Consider the following 20085-nt stretch of genomic DNA (forward strand, 5'->3'; position numbering starts at 1 on the left):
AACCGGGTATCACGGAAATTTACTCGGAGATACAACGAAAAATAATTGCAATCACAAGTAGGATGATTACAATACAATTTAAATAAGCTTTTGTGATTTGTGATGATAAACAATAACTTGCAAAAGGTTTCAAGAGAATGAGAATATAACTGATTTATTGAAGTTATATCAACAATATGAACTATCATATTTATATCAAGAGCAATAAACCAAGCAAAACTGAAAAATAACCATCAATATTGCCCTACGCGCCTTGCCAGGCAAGGGAAACCAAGCAACCCATAAAATTTTGGGTGCTCTCGCGCCTAATCGGACGATGACCCTTGCCCTGCCGGGCGACGATGGACCTACCAGGCGGTAACAACATTTAATTTTCCTTTGCTCTCGCGCCATATCGAGCAGAGACCCACGCTCTACCTGGCGGACTACGAATGGTTTAGTTGAATGTAGCAATTTATATAAAAAATACACATACCTGTATTTTAAGTTAGGGTCCAATAAGGTCTGGGTAGAGTCTTGAATCAAATGCCATCCTTTTTAGCGATTTGTGATTTACTTAACATATTAAATTATGGTTTGCAAATAAAGGCGGGTATCGTGCTGTGCCAGGCCACCGCGGGTCGTGCCTGGGGGAGGTTCGTGCCGGGCCTAGTTTTCGGCGGGCCGTGCCGTGTCGTGTCACCTTTTGGCACACCCCAGCCCACGGCACGACATGGCCCACGTGCCTGGCGGGCTGTGCAGCGGGCCGCCTCGGTTTTTTTTAATTTTTTAAATAAAAAAATCGATATATATATTTGTCTTGAATAACTTTAAAAATTAGTATATTTAAATAACTTTATTAATTATTTATGTTTATGTTTTTGTATTATTATATTACTCTGTATTATTTAGCAAAAAGCAACAATGCATATAATAAAAAATTTATGAGTGCGATAAGCTGATAACACAAAAATTGATGAATAACTTATTTTATTATATGACGCCAATGTCGGTATGATAAATTGGTAATATGGGCCATGCCGTACCGATAACACAAAAACGACTACTTCCCTCTAACGGCTACTTTCCACAGGCCAGGCCATGCCTAGCAAGTCGCGTGCCTTGCTGGGCCGTGCCACGTGCCCTGTTGGTAGCCGTTTCGGCAGGCTATGCCATAGGCCTGTGCTCGTGTCGTGCCTGTTTTGAAAAATTTTGTTCACGGCACCGCCCACAAGTGGACCACTGTGCAGCGCCGTGCCAGTTTCGTGCTAGGCTCGTGCCGGCACAGTCCATGCCACCTCTATTTGCAATGTTGATTGGTCGTATTTCAAAAATTCGTAATCCCATACCCTACTCGACCCCACAGGGTTTATAAAAACAAGACTCATACATGTATTTTAAGGTAGGGTCCAACAGGGTCTGGGTAGAGTCTAGAATCAACTGTCATCCCTTTTAGCGGTTTAATTTGCAATTTACAAAACATAGTAAATTATGGTTTGCAATGTGGTTTGGTCGTGTTTAAAAAATTTCGAAATCCGCACCAAAATTGCAAACCAATTTGGTAAAAGTTTCAAACCACACCACAAAATTAAAACCGCCAACTGTATCAAATTGCACAATGATTTCGGTTTGGTGCAGTCCAAAGTCTACACCACACTCTGAACTAGGCCTGACAATCCTGACCCAACCCTGATGACCCGAAATTGACTCAAAAACATCGACTCGAAAATGACCCGAAACCTGAAATTGACCTGACCCAACCCATACCTGATCCGAAAATAGAGTTGACCTGATCCTGATCCGACACCCGAACTGACTCGACCCGAAATTACCCCGAAGTGTTTGAACCGAACAGACTAGATACCCGAAATTGACCCGAACAGACCCAATACCGAAATATCCCGAACTGAAAATACCTTATAATTGAATTATTAATGTCTTGTGCCAAAAATAACTCAAATTGTTCATATACAACCATAGCTAAGCTCATAAATTGAATTGATAGTAACAATAACAAAATATATACTCCGTATAAAATTATTGATTTGAGCTTGATCCACAAATGAAACAACCAGAACATTACCCGACCAGATTTCGACCTAACCCGAATATGACTTGACCAGATTTTGACTTGACCCGAATATGACCTGAACGTATTTAACCCGAAATTGACCCAACCCAAAACTTGACCCGAGCCATACTCGAAACCTGAATTGACTTGGCTCGACTTGACCCATACTCGACCCGAATATTACCTGACTTGACCTGAAAGTGACCCGACCCAGACTCGACCCGAATGACCCATTTGCCAGGTCTACTCTGAACGGACCTCATGGAGCCCAAGATTACTGTAAACAACCACGGTCTACGAAGTAAGATTAATTTCTTCATTCAAATGAAAACAATAATCCACCAAAACTGATTGTACTAGCACTTCAAATTAAACTATTAATTGATTTGATTCATTCAGTCATCTGAAATTCTGAACAATTCGTATCGAACTTAGGAGATTACCACCAGTTTTCACAAATCCCAAAGATGATCCATCAAGAAGAAATCTTATTTAATATACTTTCACGACTACCTGCCAAATCCATTGGCTGATTTCGGTGTGTTTCAAAGCCATGGAATTTTCTTCTAACGCAACCCCACTTCATCAATACCCACCTTTATCGAACCAAACATCTTCCTAACCAATATCATTCACGAATCCTTGTTTCCGAGCAATCCCATTCTTTGTTTTTAACTTAATTGAATGATGCCCACCACCTGTTCGACGAAATTATCACTTTTGCTACCAAGCTCTGTTTTGATGATCATCGTTTTGGTTCCACCCTTGTTAATAATCTCTGTTCTTGTGATGGGTTAGTTTTTGTTTGTGACGAGGAAAGCAATATGTTGTTGGTAAACCCGACAACGAGGGCGGTTAAGAAGTTGTCGAGTTCTCCGTATGCTCTTGATCCTCATGCTAGTTTCACTATGTATGGACTTGGGTATGATTCAGTTAGTGATGATTATAAGGTTGTTATGCTTTCGTATTATGACACTGATAATGAGCATGAACCTGATTGTACTGAGATGTTTGTTAATGTGTACTCTGTTAGAAATGGTAATTGGAAGAGAGCTGAGAGTTCTCCATATGATCATGCTGTTGGTCATCTCACTTCAGGGGTTTTTGTTGGTGGGTGTATTCATTGGCTTGCTAGTAAGACATCGGATTACTCGTCTGTTATTGTTGCATTTGATTTAGAGGAAGAGAGGTTTCGTGAAGTGGCACCACCTAGTTTGGTTGATAGGAAGAAGTACGTGTTTGATCATCTTGTGGTGCTTGGAGGGTGTCTTTGTATGTTTCATTTGGGTGGGAGTTGTGAAACTGATGTTTGGGTGATGAAAGAATACGGTGTGGAAGAGTCTTGGACTAAACTAACGATTATTGACCATGAGAAGTCGGAGTTTAGGCCAGTGTGTTTGTTGGGGAAGGAACAAGTGGTGCTTGTGAAGGACGAGGAGACGGTTGATGAGAAACTAGTGATTTATAATTTAGAAGAAGGAACTTTTAAGAAGGTTGTTGTTCATGGCATCCCGGATGAGTTTCATGTTGGAGTAACCTTCATGGAGAGCCTGGTCTCACCTCATTTAGAATATTGAGGCTATAGAAGAATGCTATGTTAGTAAGTAGCTACTTGGTCATGGAGAAGTATGTGTAGAACATAATTTTTGCTTATGCTGCATTTCTCTTGCATTGTTTTGGTGCTTCTGGTAGTCAAATGGCTGCTTGTTATTTGGCTGTTAGCTAGCCCTCATGTATGTAAACTTGGTTTTCTTGGCTGTTGTACGTGATATATTTGTCAGTTGCTTTCTATGATCCGTACTGCTGGTGATTTTCCTTAAAGGTTAGGGGTAGCTCAAGTGTATTTTTGCAATGATTTTTTATTTCTAAATCTTACAAATATCAATATATCATGACCAAGTAAATGCTGCCTTGATGAGGAAGAATATGGTGTCGAGAAGTGTTGATATTTGGCTATGAATCAGTGATTAGACATGTATATGTTTGTTAGAACCGATGAGTGAGATTGAAGAGTTGCCGAGCTCACCTTTTGCTCCTGATGATCCTCAGTAGTTATTTCCATGTTTCACCTTGTTTGGACAGTTGGACTTGGGTATGATTTCTCATTATGTCACTTGTTCACATGTTATTGCAGTATTTGATTTTAGAGGATCGGAATAGAAGTTGTGTTAGTGCTTTCTTTTATTCTTACTCCATTTTTTTTTTTCTTACATAAAAATTCCAAATGGGAAAAACAGATAAAGGATTCGAAAGGAGCAAAACGTTGTCATGATATGCAGTTATGTTGTCGAGCAGGGGTTGGAGCTAGGTACCTTGCTCTCTTTGGTTATTTTCAATGTGGTTTATTATATTTGGTCAGTGGTAATGCCAATGTTTCCCACTCAATTTTTTTTTATTTTTTTTTATTTTATTTTTAAATTTTGACATTGTAACCCACTTCCTCGGTCCATTAAGTACTGTTAGAAAACATCATAGCTGGCAAACTATTAAAACCACTTTCTTTATTCCTTACTTCCCAACCCCAATATGCAATAGTATATTCAAGCCTTAGACTAGTATTCCCTGTGTCCCCTAAATTAAAAGCTTCTTTCTCTTTATTATGTGAGTAATAAGTGTTATAAAGAGGCTTTTGTATAATGAGACGGAGGGTGTATAAAGCTAAAATGTGATACTGTATAATTTTAGCGCTCTTAAAAGTAACATTAGATTATTGTAGAGAAGTTTGAACAGAGTGAATGCAGGGTTAAAAGATGATTTAAACATTTTTAAGCACCCTAATTTAAAATGAGGCAACTTTCTGGAAATAAGGAGTACATCATTAACATCGCATTTTTTCTTGGACAGCAGAATTACTCCCACATGATCACATGTGATCTAGAGCTGTTTAAGTGAGACCTCCAAGATTGGCTCAGGTAACTTAGTAGAACCCTTATTATGCAGAAATTATGCCATCAAATTTCGTTTAGGGTATTGACTATCATTCAGTCTCCTTTTCACTTACACTCACAAACAAATCCTCATTTTCTCTGTTTCTCTTTGAAAATCTTTGTAACAAAAAATGGACATTGGAACAGCCATGTCTGTAGCTCAAACTTTGTTTGCAGCATTGCAGTGTTCTCAGCTCCAAGAGATATGCTCCATTGCTGGCTACAAATCCAAACTTGTTGAACTCCGTGCCACCGTAGTAAGAATCAAAGCTGTGCTCAAGGATGCTGAGGCCAAGCAAGTGCTGTCCGAACAAGAACAGCTCTATATTGAAGAACTCAAGGATGCAGTTTACGAAGCCGATGATCTCTTTGATGAGTTTGTCACTCTTGCTGAGCGGAAGCAGCTCACTAAAGGTGTCAAGGTTCGTGTCCTTTCTCTTTTTACCAAGTTTGGTACAGCTTATAGTATGACTCAGGGGGTTAAGAAGATCAAAAGAAAGTTAGATGCTATTGCTTATAATAGTCAGTTTAGCTTGAACATTGATCCTAAGCCTATTAAGGATCGAAGACCCGAGACCTGTTCTTATGTGTATGAAGCTGATATCATTGGAAGAGAGCCTGATTTAGAGAAGATTGTTGGAGTGTTGCTTCATTCTAATGTTCAGCAAAATATTTCTTTCCTTTCTATTGTGGGGATTGGTGGGTTAGGGAAAACTGCTCTTGCCCAACTTGTGTATAATGATGTAAGAGTCACAACTGTTTTTCCTTTGAGGTTGTGGACTTGCGTTGCTGATGAAAATCAGGAACTGTTGGATGTGCAAGGGGTTCTTTGTAAAATTCTAGCTTCAGCTACAGGTCAAATGAAAAATGAGGGTTGTACCATGGATGGGTTGCAAATCCAACTTCGAGAACAACTTGCAGGAAAAAAATACTTGCTTGTTTTGGATGATGTTTGGACTGAAAACTATGAGCGATGGCATACATTAACAAAATATCTCATGGGAGGTCAAAGAGGAAGTTGGGTTGTGGTAACAACACGTTCATGGGAGACAGCAAGAATCATAGGAGATGGTCCTAGGCATGATCTGCAAGGCTTGTCAACTGAAAAGTCATGGTGTTTATTTAAAAGGGTAGCATTTGGATCACATCAATCTCCTGAAGACTTGGTTGATATTGGTCAAGATATTGTTGAGAAATGTGCTAATGTCCCTCTTGCAATTAGAGTGGTGGGAAGTCTTCTCTATGGCCAAGACAAACACAAGTGGCATACTATTCAAAAAATGGGATTAGCAAAAGTTAATCAAAGCCAAAATAGCATCATGTCTATACTAAAGCTTAGTTACTATCAACTTGAATCCTCATTAAAGAGTTGTTTCGGCTATTGTACAATGTTCCCTAAAGATTTTGTAATTCAGAAGGACACATTGATCAGGCTTTGGATGGCGCAAGGCTACATCCCATTAGATGATACTCAGAGCCAAGAAGATCTCGGTGAGGAATATTTTTCAATCTTGTTGCAGAGATGTTTCTTCCAAGATGTGAAGAAAGATGAAGATGATAATATTAGATCATGTAAAATACATGATTTAATGCATGATGTTGCCCAAGAAGTTATGGGAAATGAGATTTGCACAGTGAAAACCATCAATGGGGATGCCAACAATAAAGTTCGCCACCTCTCGGTTATATGTAGTAAATCTTCAAATTTCTCTTTTACTAATAAAAGCCACATACGTTCGTATCTTCATGCTAATGATTCGTATCAAGATATGGTCAGGATGGACAAGGTTTGTGTTGATTCATTACTGGCTAACTGGAAGTACTTAAGGGTGATCGGCGTGAGTAGATTAGATATCAAGAGTTTGCCGGGCTCTATAGGTGAGCTGATACATTTGAGATATTTAGATCTCTCGTTCACTGAATTAGAAGTTCTCCCTGGATCAATTACAAAACTATATAATCTTGAGACTTTAATCTTAAAAGGGTGTGAAAATTTGAAAGAGTTGCCAAAAGATTTGAGCAAGCTTGTTAAGTTGAGGGTCTTGGATTTACAAAATTGTTATGAGTTGAGGTATATGCCAAGGGGCTTGGCTAAGTTGACTTGTCTTTACACGCTTAGTATGTTTGTGGTGGGAGAAACAAATTCAAGTAAGAAAGACCTGTTGGATGGGCTGGATGATCTGAAAGCTCTAAGAGACCTTAGAGGTTTTATTGAAATCAGGATTCGATTTTCAAAGACAAGTGCAACTTCTTATAAGATGAATGGTGGAAGAAGGGGGGGTGGGTGCTTGCAGAGTAAGGACCATCTTAACTGTGTGAAGTTTGATTTCGATGATGACGAGGAGGAGGAAAGAGAGGAGTATGATGAAGCAATGATGGAATTGTTGCAGCCATATCCTAATGTCAAGAGATTGGAGTTGTGGGGATATCATGGTGTGAAAATGCCACACTGGGCAAGGGAAAATAACTTGGCAACCTTTCTTCCTAATCTTGTTGAAATAAGATTATACCATTGTTGGAAATTGCAGGATTTGGGAAAATTGTGGCATCCTCGATTGAAAGTATTACACGTGATTAATTGCTCAAACCTAACAACTACTCTGCAGTGTCCTTCATTGGAAGACCTAAAATCAGGGGCCTCAACTTCTTCATGTTATGACATAGGTCTCAAATTAAGGGAGGTTAGATTAGACAATGTGGCATTGCTTAATTTGCTTCCCACGAATCCTTTTCAATGTGGTGCAGAACTGGTCATACAGGGGGATCACAAGGCAGAGAGTTTGAAAGAAGCCAGTGAAATGTTCCGCAGCTGCTCTTCTTCCCTGCAATACTTGAAAATTCATAATTGCTCCAGTTTGAAGAGTATTTTATATGGAGGATTAGAGCATCTCTCTGTCTTGGAGGAATTAAAAATTTATAAGTGTCCTAATTTGAGTCTGTCAGAAGAAGAGAGAGAGTATCCCTTTTGTCATTCCCTCCGCTCTTTGATGTTGATTGATCTTCCTCAGCAGCTAGAACTGCCCAATTGGATACAGTATTTGACTGCCCTCCAAACCCTTCATATTAGGGATTTCAGAGGACTGGAATCTGTGCCAAATTGGGTGTCCAAACTCACCTCTCTTAGGGAACTTCGATTCATATGGTGTTCAGCATGCCTCGAAGAAAGATGCCAACAAACTGGAGAGGACTGGCCACTCATTCAACACATCCCTTCTGTCATATTCACGGCCTGTTCTTAATTAGTCCCAATGCTTACATTGTGAACAGGTAAACTATTGAATTTTTATCATCTGTTTTTTAAAAGATACGAGATAATTATCATATGTATTCTTTATGATTGTTTTGCTCTGTTATATCAGGAACTTTTTAAACCCCAATTCATCTATCGAACATCTCCAAAAACTGGATAAATTTTTTGTTGGAGGGAGCTTCATGGAGGGCCTTGCGTCGCCTTATTGCAGCAACAAAACTGTGACATAATGTTAGTATTACTGTACTACAGAGGAAATGAGAGCTATGTAGTATGTTCCTCTTGCTTGAGCTGCGTTATTTCTTACATGATTGTGGGATATCTTGCTGTTAAGTTCCCATCAGAAACTTCATTTTATATTATTGTATGACACTAGTCACACTACAAGTCAAATTCCTTTATGAGTTTTATGTTAGCTGTATTTCTCTTGCACTCATAAGAAGCTCGATCTGTAAATGGTGTGGTTTTAATGATTTGCTTTGGTATGCTTCACACTAGTTATCTCATGCTAGTAATTTCTTCGAGGGTTGGGGCTAGTGATTTAGATTTCCTTGCTTATGACTTTATGAGTTTTAATAATGTTTTATATATGGTTGTTGCTAGACCTTAGATCGCTTTTTAATTTCATGTGTTTTCTCAGATAATGTTAACATGTGCTTGCTTCGCTTGCTTGATCCACTCAAGATGCTCTTGTTTGCCATCATCCAAGTTCCATGTAACATTTTTAGAGCAAGCTAATTGATTATGCTAACTCACTTATTGGTTAAGCTACCAAGCCACAGTAGTAAATCTATACGACTATAATACCTTGTTGAAATTCTTCTTTTTTAATACCTTGTTCAAAATTCAGTTGTGCAACACTCATAGATCTTAAGATTAAAGTTATGTCATTTATCTACTTCCTTTTCTTTTGTAAGGTACTAAAGTGGCTGGTATACAGCATTACAGCTTAAAGTTTGCTGGTGCATTTGATGAGCTCTATAGAGAAATTTGTATGGATTGTCAAACTCGATTGATTTCTTGCAACTGGATAAACACTCGCATGTTACAAGCTTACAACTGATTATGCAGACTTATTGCATTCGGTAAATTATAGAAAAAGATGATATGGAGAGATTTGCACTTCTGCCAGAAGGAAGTGTTCTGCCCCTTAGCACTTTTCGTCTTTGTAGCAAGTCAGTTGAGACTTAAAATTTTCCAAATGCTCGAAACTCTCTTGTGCTGAGGAAGGCCTTCAAGCTGAGTCGATCTGCCTTATAGATGAGAATAAGAAGCTGCTATTATACTCTTTTTTTTATTATTTATTATTATTATTTTTTTATTATTGCCAAACGGCAATCAACTCCAATCTAGTAGCATCAACTGTAAATTGTCCTGCTTCTACTAATGTTTTACATTATCATTGTGTTTCAGTTTATTAACTACATATATAGAGTTTTAATACAAAGTAAAGATAAAGATAGTTAGAAGCTAGAGTGTACATGTAATTCAAGTTTTCAAGTGCTAATGTACCACATATTTTTCTTGAAATGACTTGTAGAGTTGTAGCTTTCCATATTTTATACTGTACAAAAAATTCATGTAGCGTTGCTAATGTGCAATCAGTATATTGAATTTTCTTTTCCCCTCATTAGGGTACACGTATGAGGTTTTTTTAGAGTTATGACAAAGCTTAAGTGTACTCTGTTATGACTTCAACTAAATATCTATAGTACACAAAGAATGAAAGAAACACCAAAGATAGCAAACACACAAATGTGAAACTAGCTACATAATACGAAGTATATTCGGAACTGCAACTCTTCATGACATTTTAAGAACAATATCACTATTAAGTCTATGATTGATCCCTTCACTATAATATCCAAAAAAGTGAGATGAGAAATTTTATAAGATAGAGCCCCACAGAGGGAGAAATTTCGTCTTCATTCACAGAAATTTCTCTTCATTAAGTTAAGAACAATAAACAACCAAAAATTACAAGTTACTTCGTACCAGATTGTACCTCGTATTATTTACGAAATATTAAACTATCATCTCATACAATTACCTGAAGTTCTAGGAATCTTGAGAGTTAATCCAATTTAAATTAAACTAAACCACCATTTTTATGAAGATGATCCATCAAGAAGAAATCATATTTGACATACTTTCCCGACTACCTGCAAAATCCATTCACCGATCTCTTCTAACCCAACTGACCAACTCCTTTTCATGAAAACCCACCTTAATTACTAAAATGACAACATTAATATGAAGAATAACAAAGTAAATTCATCAGCATCTCAACTATTTCATAATAACATTTTTTTCTTGAAGGGAACTATTTCATAATTACATAAGAGTGCCTGAGGAATACATAGCATGCATTGTGACATAATCTCATACAATCTAATACAAAAATACTACGTAAAACATTCCAATTTTTTGATAGGAGAATGGCTAGTAGCAATTCCGTGTTCAAGAAACGTATAGGTCCAAAATAGCGAGTCAAGGTCCTTGATTGAGATATAAGTACAAGATTCCTAGACACCATATAATTTCCTTCATGAGATAAACCAGAGCATCAATACATAAAAATTAAAAACGAAGATTATTCTCATTTAGGTCACAAGGCTATAATAAACCCATCACTAGAACCCAATTCATCATAGATTCGTAAGAGTAAGAAAAACTATTACTAAGTACTATAATATCTGAGATTTGTAGTGAAAGAAGTCAATTCATCAAATAGGTGGTGTGCAAAAAGGATTGTGAAAATCACAGGAAACAGAAATTAGTGATTTTTCTTCATTCACACTAACAAAGCAATGAAATCCTTAAGTCTAGAAATACACTAAGTATTTGATTGGTTACACTAGTTTGACAACAGAGATGAAAAAGTTTAATAGATCACCTGATCATAATCAAACCACAAGAGCTAATCACGACAGAACTCGAATACAATAAAAGGAATGTGTTGAATGTGGGGCCAGTCCTCTCCGGTTGGTTCTTGGCATCTTTCTTTCAGTCGTGCCGAACAAAGACTAACTTGAAGTTCTCTAAGAGAGGTGAGTTTGGGCATCCAATTCGGCATTGATTCCACTTCTTTGCATAATTCGATATGAAGGGTTTGGAGGGCAGACAAGTATTGTATCCAATTCGGCAATTCTACCATCAGATCAAGAAGTCCCAATGTCAATGTGCGAAGGGATGGACAAAAGGATACACACTCTACTTCTTCTAATTCACTCAAATTATGGCAACCGGTAATTACCAACTCCTCCAAGGCAGAGAGATGCTCTAAACCTCCGCGTACTACACTCCTCAATTTGCGGCAATTACTTATTTCCAAGTATTTTAGGGAAGCCGAGCAGCTACGAAACACCTCCATAGCTTCTCCCAAACATTCCACCTTGAAATCCGCAGCTATGTGAAGTTTCGCACCATCATGAAAAGAGTTCATGGGGAGCGACTTAAGCCATGCCACGTTGTCTATTTCAACCTTCGTTAAATTGGAACCAATTTCATAAGATGAGGCCCCTCCCCCTAATATTGGTACTATTCTCAATTTATCGTTGACATCAACTAATTGCAGGTCTTCTAGTGCAGGACACTCCAATATAGCTGTTAGGTTTGGACAATGATACAACTGTAATATTTTCAATTGAGGAAGCTGTAATTGTCCCAAATACTGCAATTTTGGACAATACATAAAATTTATTCGAACAAGATTAGGGAGAAAGGTTGCGAAATTATCTTCCCTTGCCCAGCGTGGCATTCTCATACCTTCATATCCCCACACTTCCAATATCTTGAGATTAGAATGAGGCTGCAACTCATCCATCAATGCTTCATCATACTCCCTTCTTCCATTCTCGTGGAAGTCAAACACTACTTTTTCCAAATGTCCCTTGCTCCCCAGGCGCCCACCTTCCTTTCCACCATTTATTTTATAACCTGTTTTCATATATCGAATCTTGATTTCAAGAGAACCTTTCAGGTTACTTAGAGCTTTTAGATCTTCTAGCCCATCAGATAAGTTGTTCTTACTTGAACTCACATCTCCCAACACAAACTCATTAATAGTGTGAAGGCAACTCAACTTATGCATGCCCCTTGGCATATACCTCAGCTCACAACAAAATTCTAAATTCAAGACCCTCAACTTCACCAACTTGCTCAAATCTTTTGGCAGTTCTTTCAAATTTTGACAATAACATAAGTTCAAAGTTTGGAGATTATATAGTTTTGTAATAGAACCCGGAAGAACTTTTAGATCACTATTGTTTGAGAGGTCTAAATACCTCAAGTGTATCAGATCACCTATTGAGCTCGGCAAACTCTTGATATTCGACAAATGCAAGCCCAATGCCCGTAGATGCTTCCAATCACCTACTAATGCATCCACACAAAACTGATCCATATTGAATCTTTCATGCAACTCATTAACACAAAGACATGAACGCAAGTGTCTCTTATTAAGAGTAATTGAAAAATTATTTGTAAGTTTAATAAGAGAGATATGGCGAACTTTTTTGTCTGCATCTTTATCCCCATTCATGGATTCCACTATGCAAATATCCTTTCCCACAACTTGTTGAGCAAGATCATGCATTAAATCATGTATCTTACATGATCTAATATTACCATCTTCGTCTTTCTCCACATCTTGGAAGAAACATCTCCGCAACAAGATTGAGAAATATTCCTCACCTAGTTCTTCTGGACTCGGATGATCATTCAATGGAATGTAGCCATGTGCCATCCAAAGCCTTATCAATGTATCCTTCTTCATCTCATAATCTTTGGGGAAAATTGCACAGTAGCTAAAGCAACTCTTTAATGGCGATTCAAGTTTATGGTAACTAAGCTTCAAAATAGACAAGACCCTATTTTGGCCTTCTTTAACTTTTGCTAATCCCATCTTCTGAATTAAGAGCCACTTTTGTTTATCCTGGCCATAGAGAAGACTTCCCACCACTCTAATTGCAAGAGGGACGTTAGCACATTCCTCTACAATATCTTCACCAATTTTGACCAAGTCTTCGGGAGGGTTTGAGTATTGTGATCCAAATGCTACTTTTTTAAATAAGCATAATGAATTATTCTTTGACAATCCTTGCAGATCATGTACTGAACCATCTCCAATAATCCGCGTTGTCTCCCTCGAACGTGTAGTTACTACAATCCAACTTCCCTGTTGTCCTCCCATCAAAAATTGTGTCAAATTATGCCAACAATCATGATTTTCGGTCCACATGTCATCCAAAACAAGCAAGAACTTTTTCCCAGCAAGTTGTTCTTGAAGTTGGCTTTGCAACACATCCATGGTAAAAACCTCATTCATCTTCTTTTTACCAGTGGCCGAAGCTAGAATCTTATCAAGTACCCCTCGTACATCTAGTACCTCCTGATTTTCATCAGCAACGCAAGTCCACAACCTCAAAGGAAATGCAGTTGTGACTCTCACATCGTTATACACAAGCTGGGCAAGAGCCGTCTTCCCCAACCCACCAATCCCCACAATAGAAAGGAACGAAACATTTTGCTGAACATTAGTATCAAGCAACACACCAACAATCTTCTCTAAATCTGTTTCTCTTCCAATGATATCATCTTCATACACATAAGAACAGGTCTCAAGCCTTCGATTCTTAATAGGCTTAGGATCAATATTTAAGCTGAACTGACTATTATAAGCAATAGCATCCAACTTATTCTTGACCTTCTTAACCCCTTGAGCCATATTGTAAGCTGTACCAAACTTGGTAAAAAGAGAAAGCACACGAACCTTGATACCCTTAGAGAGCTTATTGCGCTCAGCAAGAGTGACAAACTCGTCAAAGAGGTCATCAGCTTCGTAAACTGCATCCTTGAGCTCTTCAATATAGAGTTGATCTTGCTCGGACAACTCTTGCTTGGACTCAGCATCCTTGAGCACAGCCTTGATTCGTACGACAGTGCAACGGAGTTCATCGAGTTTGAATTTGTAGCCAGCGATAGAGCAGATCTCTTTGAGCTGATCACAATCCAACGCTGCAAACAAAGTTTGAGCAACAGACAAGATTGTTCCAACATCCATTTTTGGTTGCAGGGAATTTTAGAGAGAAAAAGGAGGAGGATGATAGACAGATAGAAAAAGTAATGGTGGAAATGGTGTTGAATTGTTGATGACTGGACACCAGCCAAGTAATTGTATTTAATACTCAATTATTGCATCAATGACTCAATGATCATCATAGTTAATTAGTAATTGCTTCGACATTTCCATGTTTGATTAAGTTGCTTTTGCTTTTTTGAACAATCCTTTTATCTTTTCACACTTAGTGCTAGTGATTAGTTGTGGGTTGGTAAGTGCTTCCAACTTTCGTTATTTAATTAATACTTTGTGCTAATTAACTTTAATTAACTTACTACGAAATTACATTCTTTTGTTTGGATGGTATAACCGTATAAGTCATTTGCACTTTCGACAAATTGACATGGGAATTTTGACTTGGTTAAGAAATTGGAGGGTAAATCTTTTTCCATGTCGATCTCAGAGGAAATTTAACTCCTCAAGACAATCTAATTACATTTGAGAAAATACAAGTTTATCATTTTAATAAATAAAAATTTTGTTTATCAAGTGCCAAATTAAAATTGTGAGTAAATCAACAACTTTTTATAAATATAGGCTAAGAGTTGTTGATATAATTACGAACATGACATGATATTGACTGAGTGACTGCACTATTTTGTTAGTTCATTAATTGTTTTATCACTTGATAAATGAATTTAGCTTATTAACGAATTTTGCTATATTTATGAAAATGTCACCTGATTTATTAACGGTTTTGACACATGAATATTTTGGAACATCTAGATTAATGAGCCAAAATTTAATGTAACAAGAATTTATGTAATCCTAAATTATACGAAGTATTAATAGGCAGCAAGCTAGAAAGTGTAATTAAATAACCCAAAGGAAAATTCTAGCACATACATGTTTAAGTTGCTTTATCTAGCGATAGTTATTAATTGATTAGTGGTGACATTTTCATTAGTAAGTTGTAATTGCCTCCAACTTTCTTTGTGATATTTTAAGTGTTTGTTTGAATCACAACTCACAAAGGAATCAAAATTTCCATGCATGGAAAGTTAATTCACGTGTTAGCTTACTTACTATGCACGGAGTAGGAAATTACATACTCTTGTTTTAGTGGCATAAGTCATTTGCACTTTCTATGAATTGACATGGAAATTTTGACTTGGTCAAGAAATTGGAGGGTAAGTCTTGTACCATGTCTCAAAAGAAATTTAACTCCTCGAGACAGTCTAATTACAATTAAAGATACATTCATATTTTGGTACATCTAAATTAATAAGCCAAAATATAAATTTAGCAAGTAAAAATATATGTATTCAATACAAGAATTAATTAATAAAAGAATTTGGTGCATTGTAGAATTTGGTCAAATACAAGAATTAATAAAATTTGGAAAATTAGTGTGATTTTGATTCAACTAGGTTTTGAGATTTGGATATAAAAAAAAGATTTCTCATGTTCAACTTAGCAAATTTTGTCTATAACTACCCTAAAGATAGAGTCATTTGTGAACAACTACCTTTTTTTTTTTTTTTTTTGTTAAGAATTACCCAGAAGTTAAGAAAAGTTTGGGTAGCATTATCAATTAATGTTTTCCGTCCAAAAAAACGTTAATAAGACCCACTATTTTACTTTTCCCACTTAATTAACTCCCTTAATTACCTTCTCTCTCCCCCCTAATTAACTTCCCCTAAACCCTAGAAATCAAAACCCCCAAATTTAGACATCCTACCAATTACAATGGCCAATTAGACATCCTACTAATTACAATGGCCAATTAGTAATTAAATACAATTGAATTCAATCTCAAAGTCAAATTAACCGAAACCTAGAACTCAATTGAACCCCTAAACCCTAAAAATAAAAAATTCCAATTTTTTTTTAACCCATAAACTCTTATCTGAATCACTATTTACACCCTAATTATGTTAATTGAGTTCAATTAAAACTTGTAAACAAATTCAACAAACAATGAATTAGAAGGAAAGTGTGAAACATTACATGAGTAATTGAGACCACTTACCCAGCCCCATAGGGTTTATAAAAACAAGACATTGACCTATATTTTAAGATAGGGTCCAACAATGTTTGGGTAGAGTCCTGAATCAATTGCCATCCGTATTAACAATTTCGATTTAGTGCAGTCTAGATAATACATTAAACGGACCTAATGAAGCTTACAATTACAGTAAACAACCACGGTCTACGGACAAAGTATAGATTAAAATTAATTTCTTTATTTCCCGTCAAAAAAATTAATTTCTTCCTTCAAATTAAAACAAAAATCCACCAAAACTGACGAAGATTGTACTTCATACTTCATATTAAAATATTGATTCATACATTTATCTGAAATTCTGAACAATTCGTATCGAACTTGGGAGATTACCACCAGTTTTCACTAAGATGATACATCAAGAAGAAATCTTATTTGAAATACTTTCCCGACTACCTGCTAAATCCATTGGCCGATTTCGGTGTGTTTCTAAACCATGGAAATCTCTTGTAAGTTCTAACCCAACCCCACTTCATCAAAACCCGACAACGAGGGCGGTTAAGGAGTTGCCGAGTTCGCCGTATGCTCTTGATCTTTATGCTAGTTTTACTATGTATGGACTTGGGTATGATTCAGTTAGTGATGATTATAAGGTTGTTACGCTTTCGTATTATGATACTGATAATGAGCATGAGCCTGATTGTACTGAGACGTTTATTAATGTATACTCTGTTAGAAACGGTACTTGGAAGAGAGCTGAGAGTTCTCCGTATGATCATGCTGTTGGTCATCTTACTTCAGGGGTTTTTGTTGGTGGGTCTATTCATTGGCTTGCTAGTAAGACTTCGGATTACTCATCTGTCATTGTTGCATTTGATTTAGAGGAAGAGAGGTTTCGCGAAGTGGCACCACCTAGTTCGGTTAATAGGAAGAAGTTCATGTTTTCTCACCTTGCGGTGCTTGGAGGGTGTCTTTGTATGTTTTGTTTTGGTATGAGTCGTGAAACTGATGTTTGGGTGATGAAAGAATACGGTGTGGAAGAGTCTTGGACTAGATTTATGATCATTGACCATGAGAAGTCAGAGTTCAGGCCTGTATGCTTATTGGAAAAGGAACAAGTGGTGCTTGTGAAGGATGAGGGGATGGATGATGAGAAACTGGTGATTTATAATTTAGAAGAAGAAGCTTTTAAGAACGTTGTAGTTCATGGCATCCCCGATGGATTTTATGTTGTTGGGACCTTCATGGAGAGCCTTGTCTCACCTCGTTTAGAATATTGAAGCTTTGGAAGAAAGCTAAGCTAGTAAGTAGCTACTTGGTCATGGAGAAGTTTGTGTAGAAAATATTTTTTTGCTTATGCTGCATTTCTCTTGCATTGTTTTGGTGTTTCTGGTAATCAAATGGCTGCATGTTATTTGGCTGTTAGCTAGCCCTCATGTTTGTAAACTTGGTTTTCTAGGCCCTCGTATGTGATTTATTTCTAAGTTACTTTCTACGATCCATAATGCTGGTGATTTATTTTTAAGGTTTGGGGATAGCTCACAAATATCTTCCAATGTATGCCTATGTACTCTGTACTGCTAAGTGCTAAGGCCATTTATTGCATAATGTGCTCTTTTTTTTGAACTTTCACAATGAAAGAAACAAAATAATCATATATGGATGGAGGATCCTTGCTTTGTTACTTAGACAGAGGAAAAGATTGAAGAGTCTGGTGATATGCAGTTGCTGCATCACTTGAAGAACAGCTAGCTCATTGATGTTGTGAGTCTAGTCTCTCAAAGTGCCACACCTTTGTTTGGTTGATGGAGAGAAGTTTGTGCTTGATTTTGTTTGGAAGATGCTTGTGTTTGATTGTCTTGTATTGCTTAGAGGGTACTTTTGTGGGGTTCCTTCAAAGTTCCTGGCAATGGGTGTGTAAATGCTGCCTGGATGATAAAGAATATGGTGTCGAGGAGTCTTGGACTAAATTCTTGATATTTGGTTATGAATCAGTGATTAGGGCTATATGTTGTTAGGGAACAAATGGTGCTGGTGATATACGAGGAGACCACTGCTGAGGAATAAATATGTTCAATTTGGAAAAAGGACTTTCAAGAATATCTTAGTTCATGGCAGTCCAGATGTTTTGGGGGTTGGAGGCAGCTTCATGGAGAGCCTTGTCTCCACTCATTGTGTTACTGATGTTGGCTATTAGGGAGTGTATGACAGCTAAGTATTTTTTCCTTTCTACTGTTTCATTCTTTCTTGCTTTGTACATGATTGTGAAATTAAATGTTGCCAAGTTTCTTGAAGACAGATTGCTGTTTTCCCAATAGAGACTTGTAATGTTTATATTGTTGTATCACGCAACAATCAAATTCCTTAGCTTGCTTTTGAGTAGAACCTTCCTAAATATGCCAGTTATGTTTTTTCTCACACACTCATGTGACTGCATGAATTGTGAGGTGCTGTTGAATTTGCTTAAATTTCGTATGGTTTATACCAATGGTCAAGTTTATATTTGTAGAATGAAAAATGCAATCATGCTAGTATTTTAATTGCTACTGTCATATGCCTTAGAAGGTTACAGGCTTTTTAAATAAATGTGGTTTAGTAACTATGTTCTTACTGCTAGACATGCCAAACCTAGAAAATTCATTTCCAGCCAAATCCTTTCATATGAAGTGTCACGACATTGTAGAATTGTACATCAGATACCCCTATTTAAATCACTGCTTTGAGAAAATGAGATATGTAAAAACCTTTTTGTGAGTGTATTGATTCTTGCAGTAGATAGGCCACGACAGCCTGACAGATCCTTTTAAGGTGATATGTAAGATTCAGTTTATGTCTTTATGCTGCACTTTGATTTCAATCATATTTAACTTCATGTTTTGTGAGCTTGAGAAGTAGAAAAATTCCAGCAGGTATACTGTCTATCAAGAACTTCTGTAATTTGAATCGTGGTTTGTGAATATTTTCTTGCATACTTCTTTCTTAGCATTTACACATGATGAAAGGATTAAAGCATAGAGTATGTATAGTCCATGCAAAGTATGCTAACTTGTTTTCAGAGAGGCTGGAGCGCTTGCCTGATGCATGGCCTCCTAAGTCAACCAACAGGAAAGATAACCATCATCAGAAACCCTAGTTTGTACACCAGCTGATGCACAGCACCTGTTCGACAAAATGACAACATCTGCTACCAAGTTTTAGGTACTATTGAATTTCTTTTGATTGCTTTATACTTCAGATTATTAATTTTGTTGATATTTACTACGGAGTACATTATCATGCAATCATCCTCGCTTTCCATTTCATTATTCCCTCTATTTCACTCAGTTGAATGATGCACACTACCAATTTCTTTATTAATTTTGTTGATATTTACTACGGAGTACAATTTTCCCTCGTTTTGTGTTAAAATGGTTTCATGTCTGTGAATCTGTGATAGATGCTTCTGAATTTTCTGAAACTGAAATTGGGGAGATTGAGTTTGATCAGTTGGTCAAACCATAGTTATATTTAAATTTTCTTAAAAAAATAATCAGTTGCTTCACCGAAAAAACCTTATGAGAATTCCTTCTTACCCAATCCCAAGTTCCTAACAAAATGCTGTTATTCCTACAGGCCACAACATAAGAAAAACTCATAGTCATTCATTTTCCCAATTATCTTGGTCATCCTATATATATCAGTAATATCACCGAGTTATATATGCACACCACCTGTTCGACAAAATGACAACATTTGCTGAGTTGAGATTGCTTCGTGTGATTGATGGGTTGGTTTTAGTTAATAAACCCAATC

At 37.0% G+C, this 20085-nt stretch overlaps 4 protein-coding genes across 4 annotated transcripts; 3 read left to right on the forward strand and 1 right to left on the reverse strand.

Annotated features, from left to right (window-relative positions):
• The first annotated feature begins 2709 nt into the window (after positions 1 to 2709).
• On the forward strand, positions 2710 to 3699 carry LOC145556297 (F-box/kelch-repeat protein At3g06240-like). The gene has a single exon (XM_081617947.1). It carries the CDS (start codon positions 2875 to 2877, stop codon positions 3625 to 3627), a length of 753 nt encoding a protein of 250 aa, XP_081474073.1. The 5' UTR covers positions 2710 to 2874; the 3' UTR covers positions 3628 to 3699.
• Positions 3700 to 5108: 1409 nt separating this feature from the next.
• Positions 5109 to 8216, forward strand: LOC145643223 (disease resistance protein RGA2-like). The gene has a single exon (XM_081694378.1). It carries the CDS (start codon positions 5109 to 5111, stop codon positions 8214 to 8216), a length of 3108 nt encoding a protein of 1035 aa, XP_081550504.1.
• A 2931-nt stretch (positions 8217 to 11147) lies between these two features.
• Positions 11148 to 14291, reverse strand: LOC145643224 (putative disease resistance protein RGA1). The gene has a single exon (XM_081694379.1). The coding sequence runs from the start codon at positions 14289 to 14291 to the stop codon at positions 11148 to 11150; it is 3144 nt and encodes a 1047-aa protein (XP_081550505.1).
• Positions 14292 to 16703: 2412 nt separating this feature from the next.
• Positions 16704 to 17573, forward strand: LOC145643225 (F-box/kelch-repeat protein At3g06240-like). Its single transcript, XM_081694380.1, has one exon. The coding sequence runs from the start codon at positions 16704 to 16706 to the stop codon at positions 17571 to 17573; it is 870 nt and encodes a 289-aa protein (XP_081550506.1).
• Positions 17574 to 20085: the final 2512 nt, after the last annotated feature.

This window comes from Chenopodium album, chromosome 8 (assembly GCF_948465745.1).
Source record: "Chenopodium album chromosome 8, dcCheAlbu1.1, whole genome shotgun sequence".
Classification (NCBI taxonomy): domain Eukaryota; kingdom Viridiplantae; phylum Streptophyta; class Magnoliopsida; order Caryophyllales; family Amaranthaceae; genus Chenopodium; species Chenopodium album.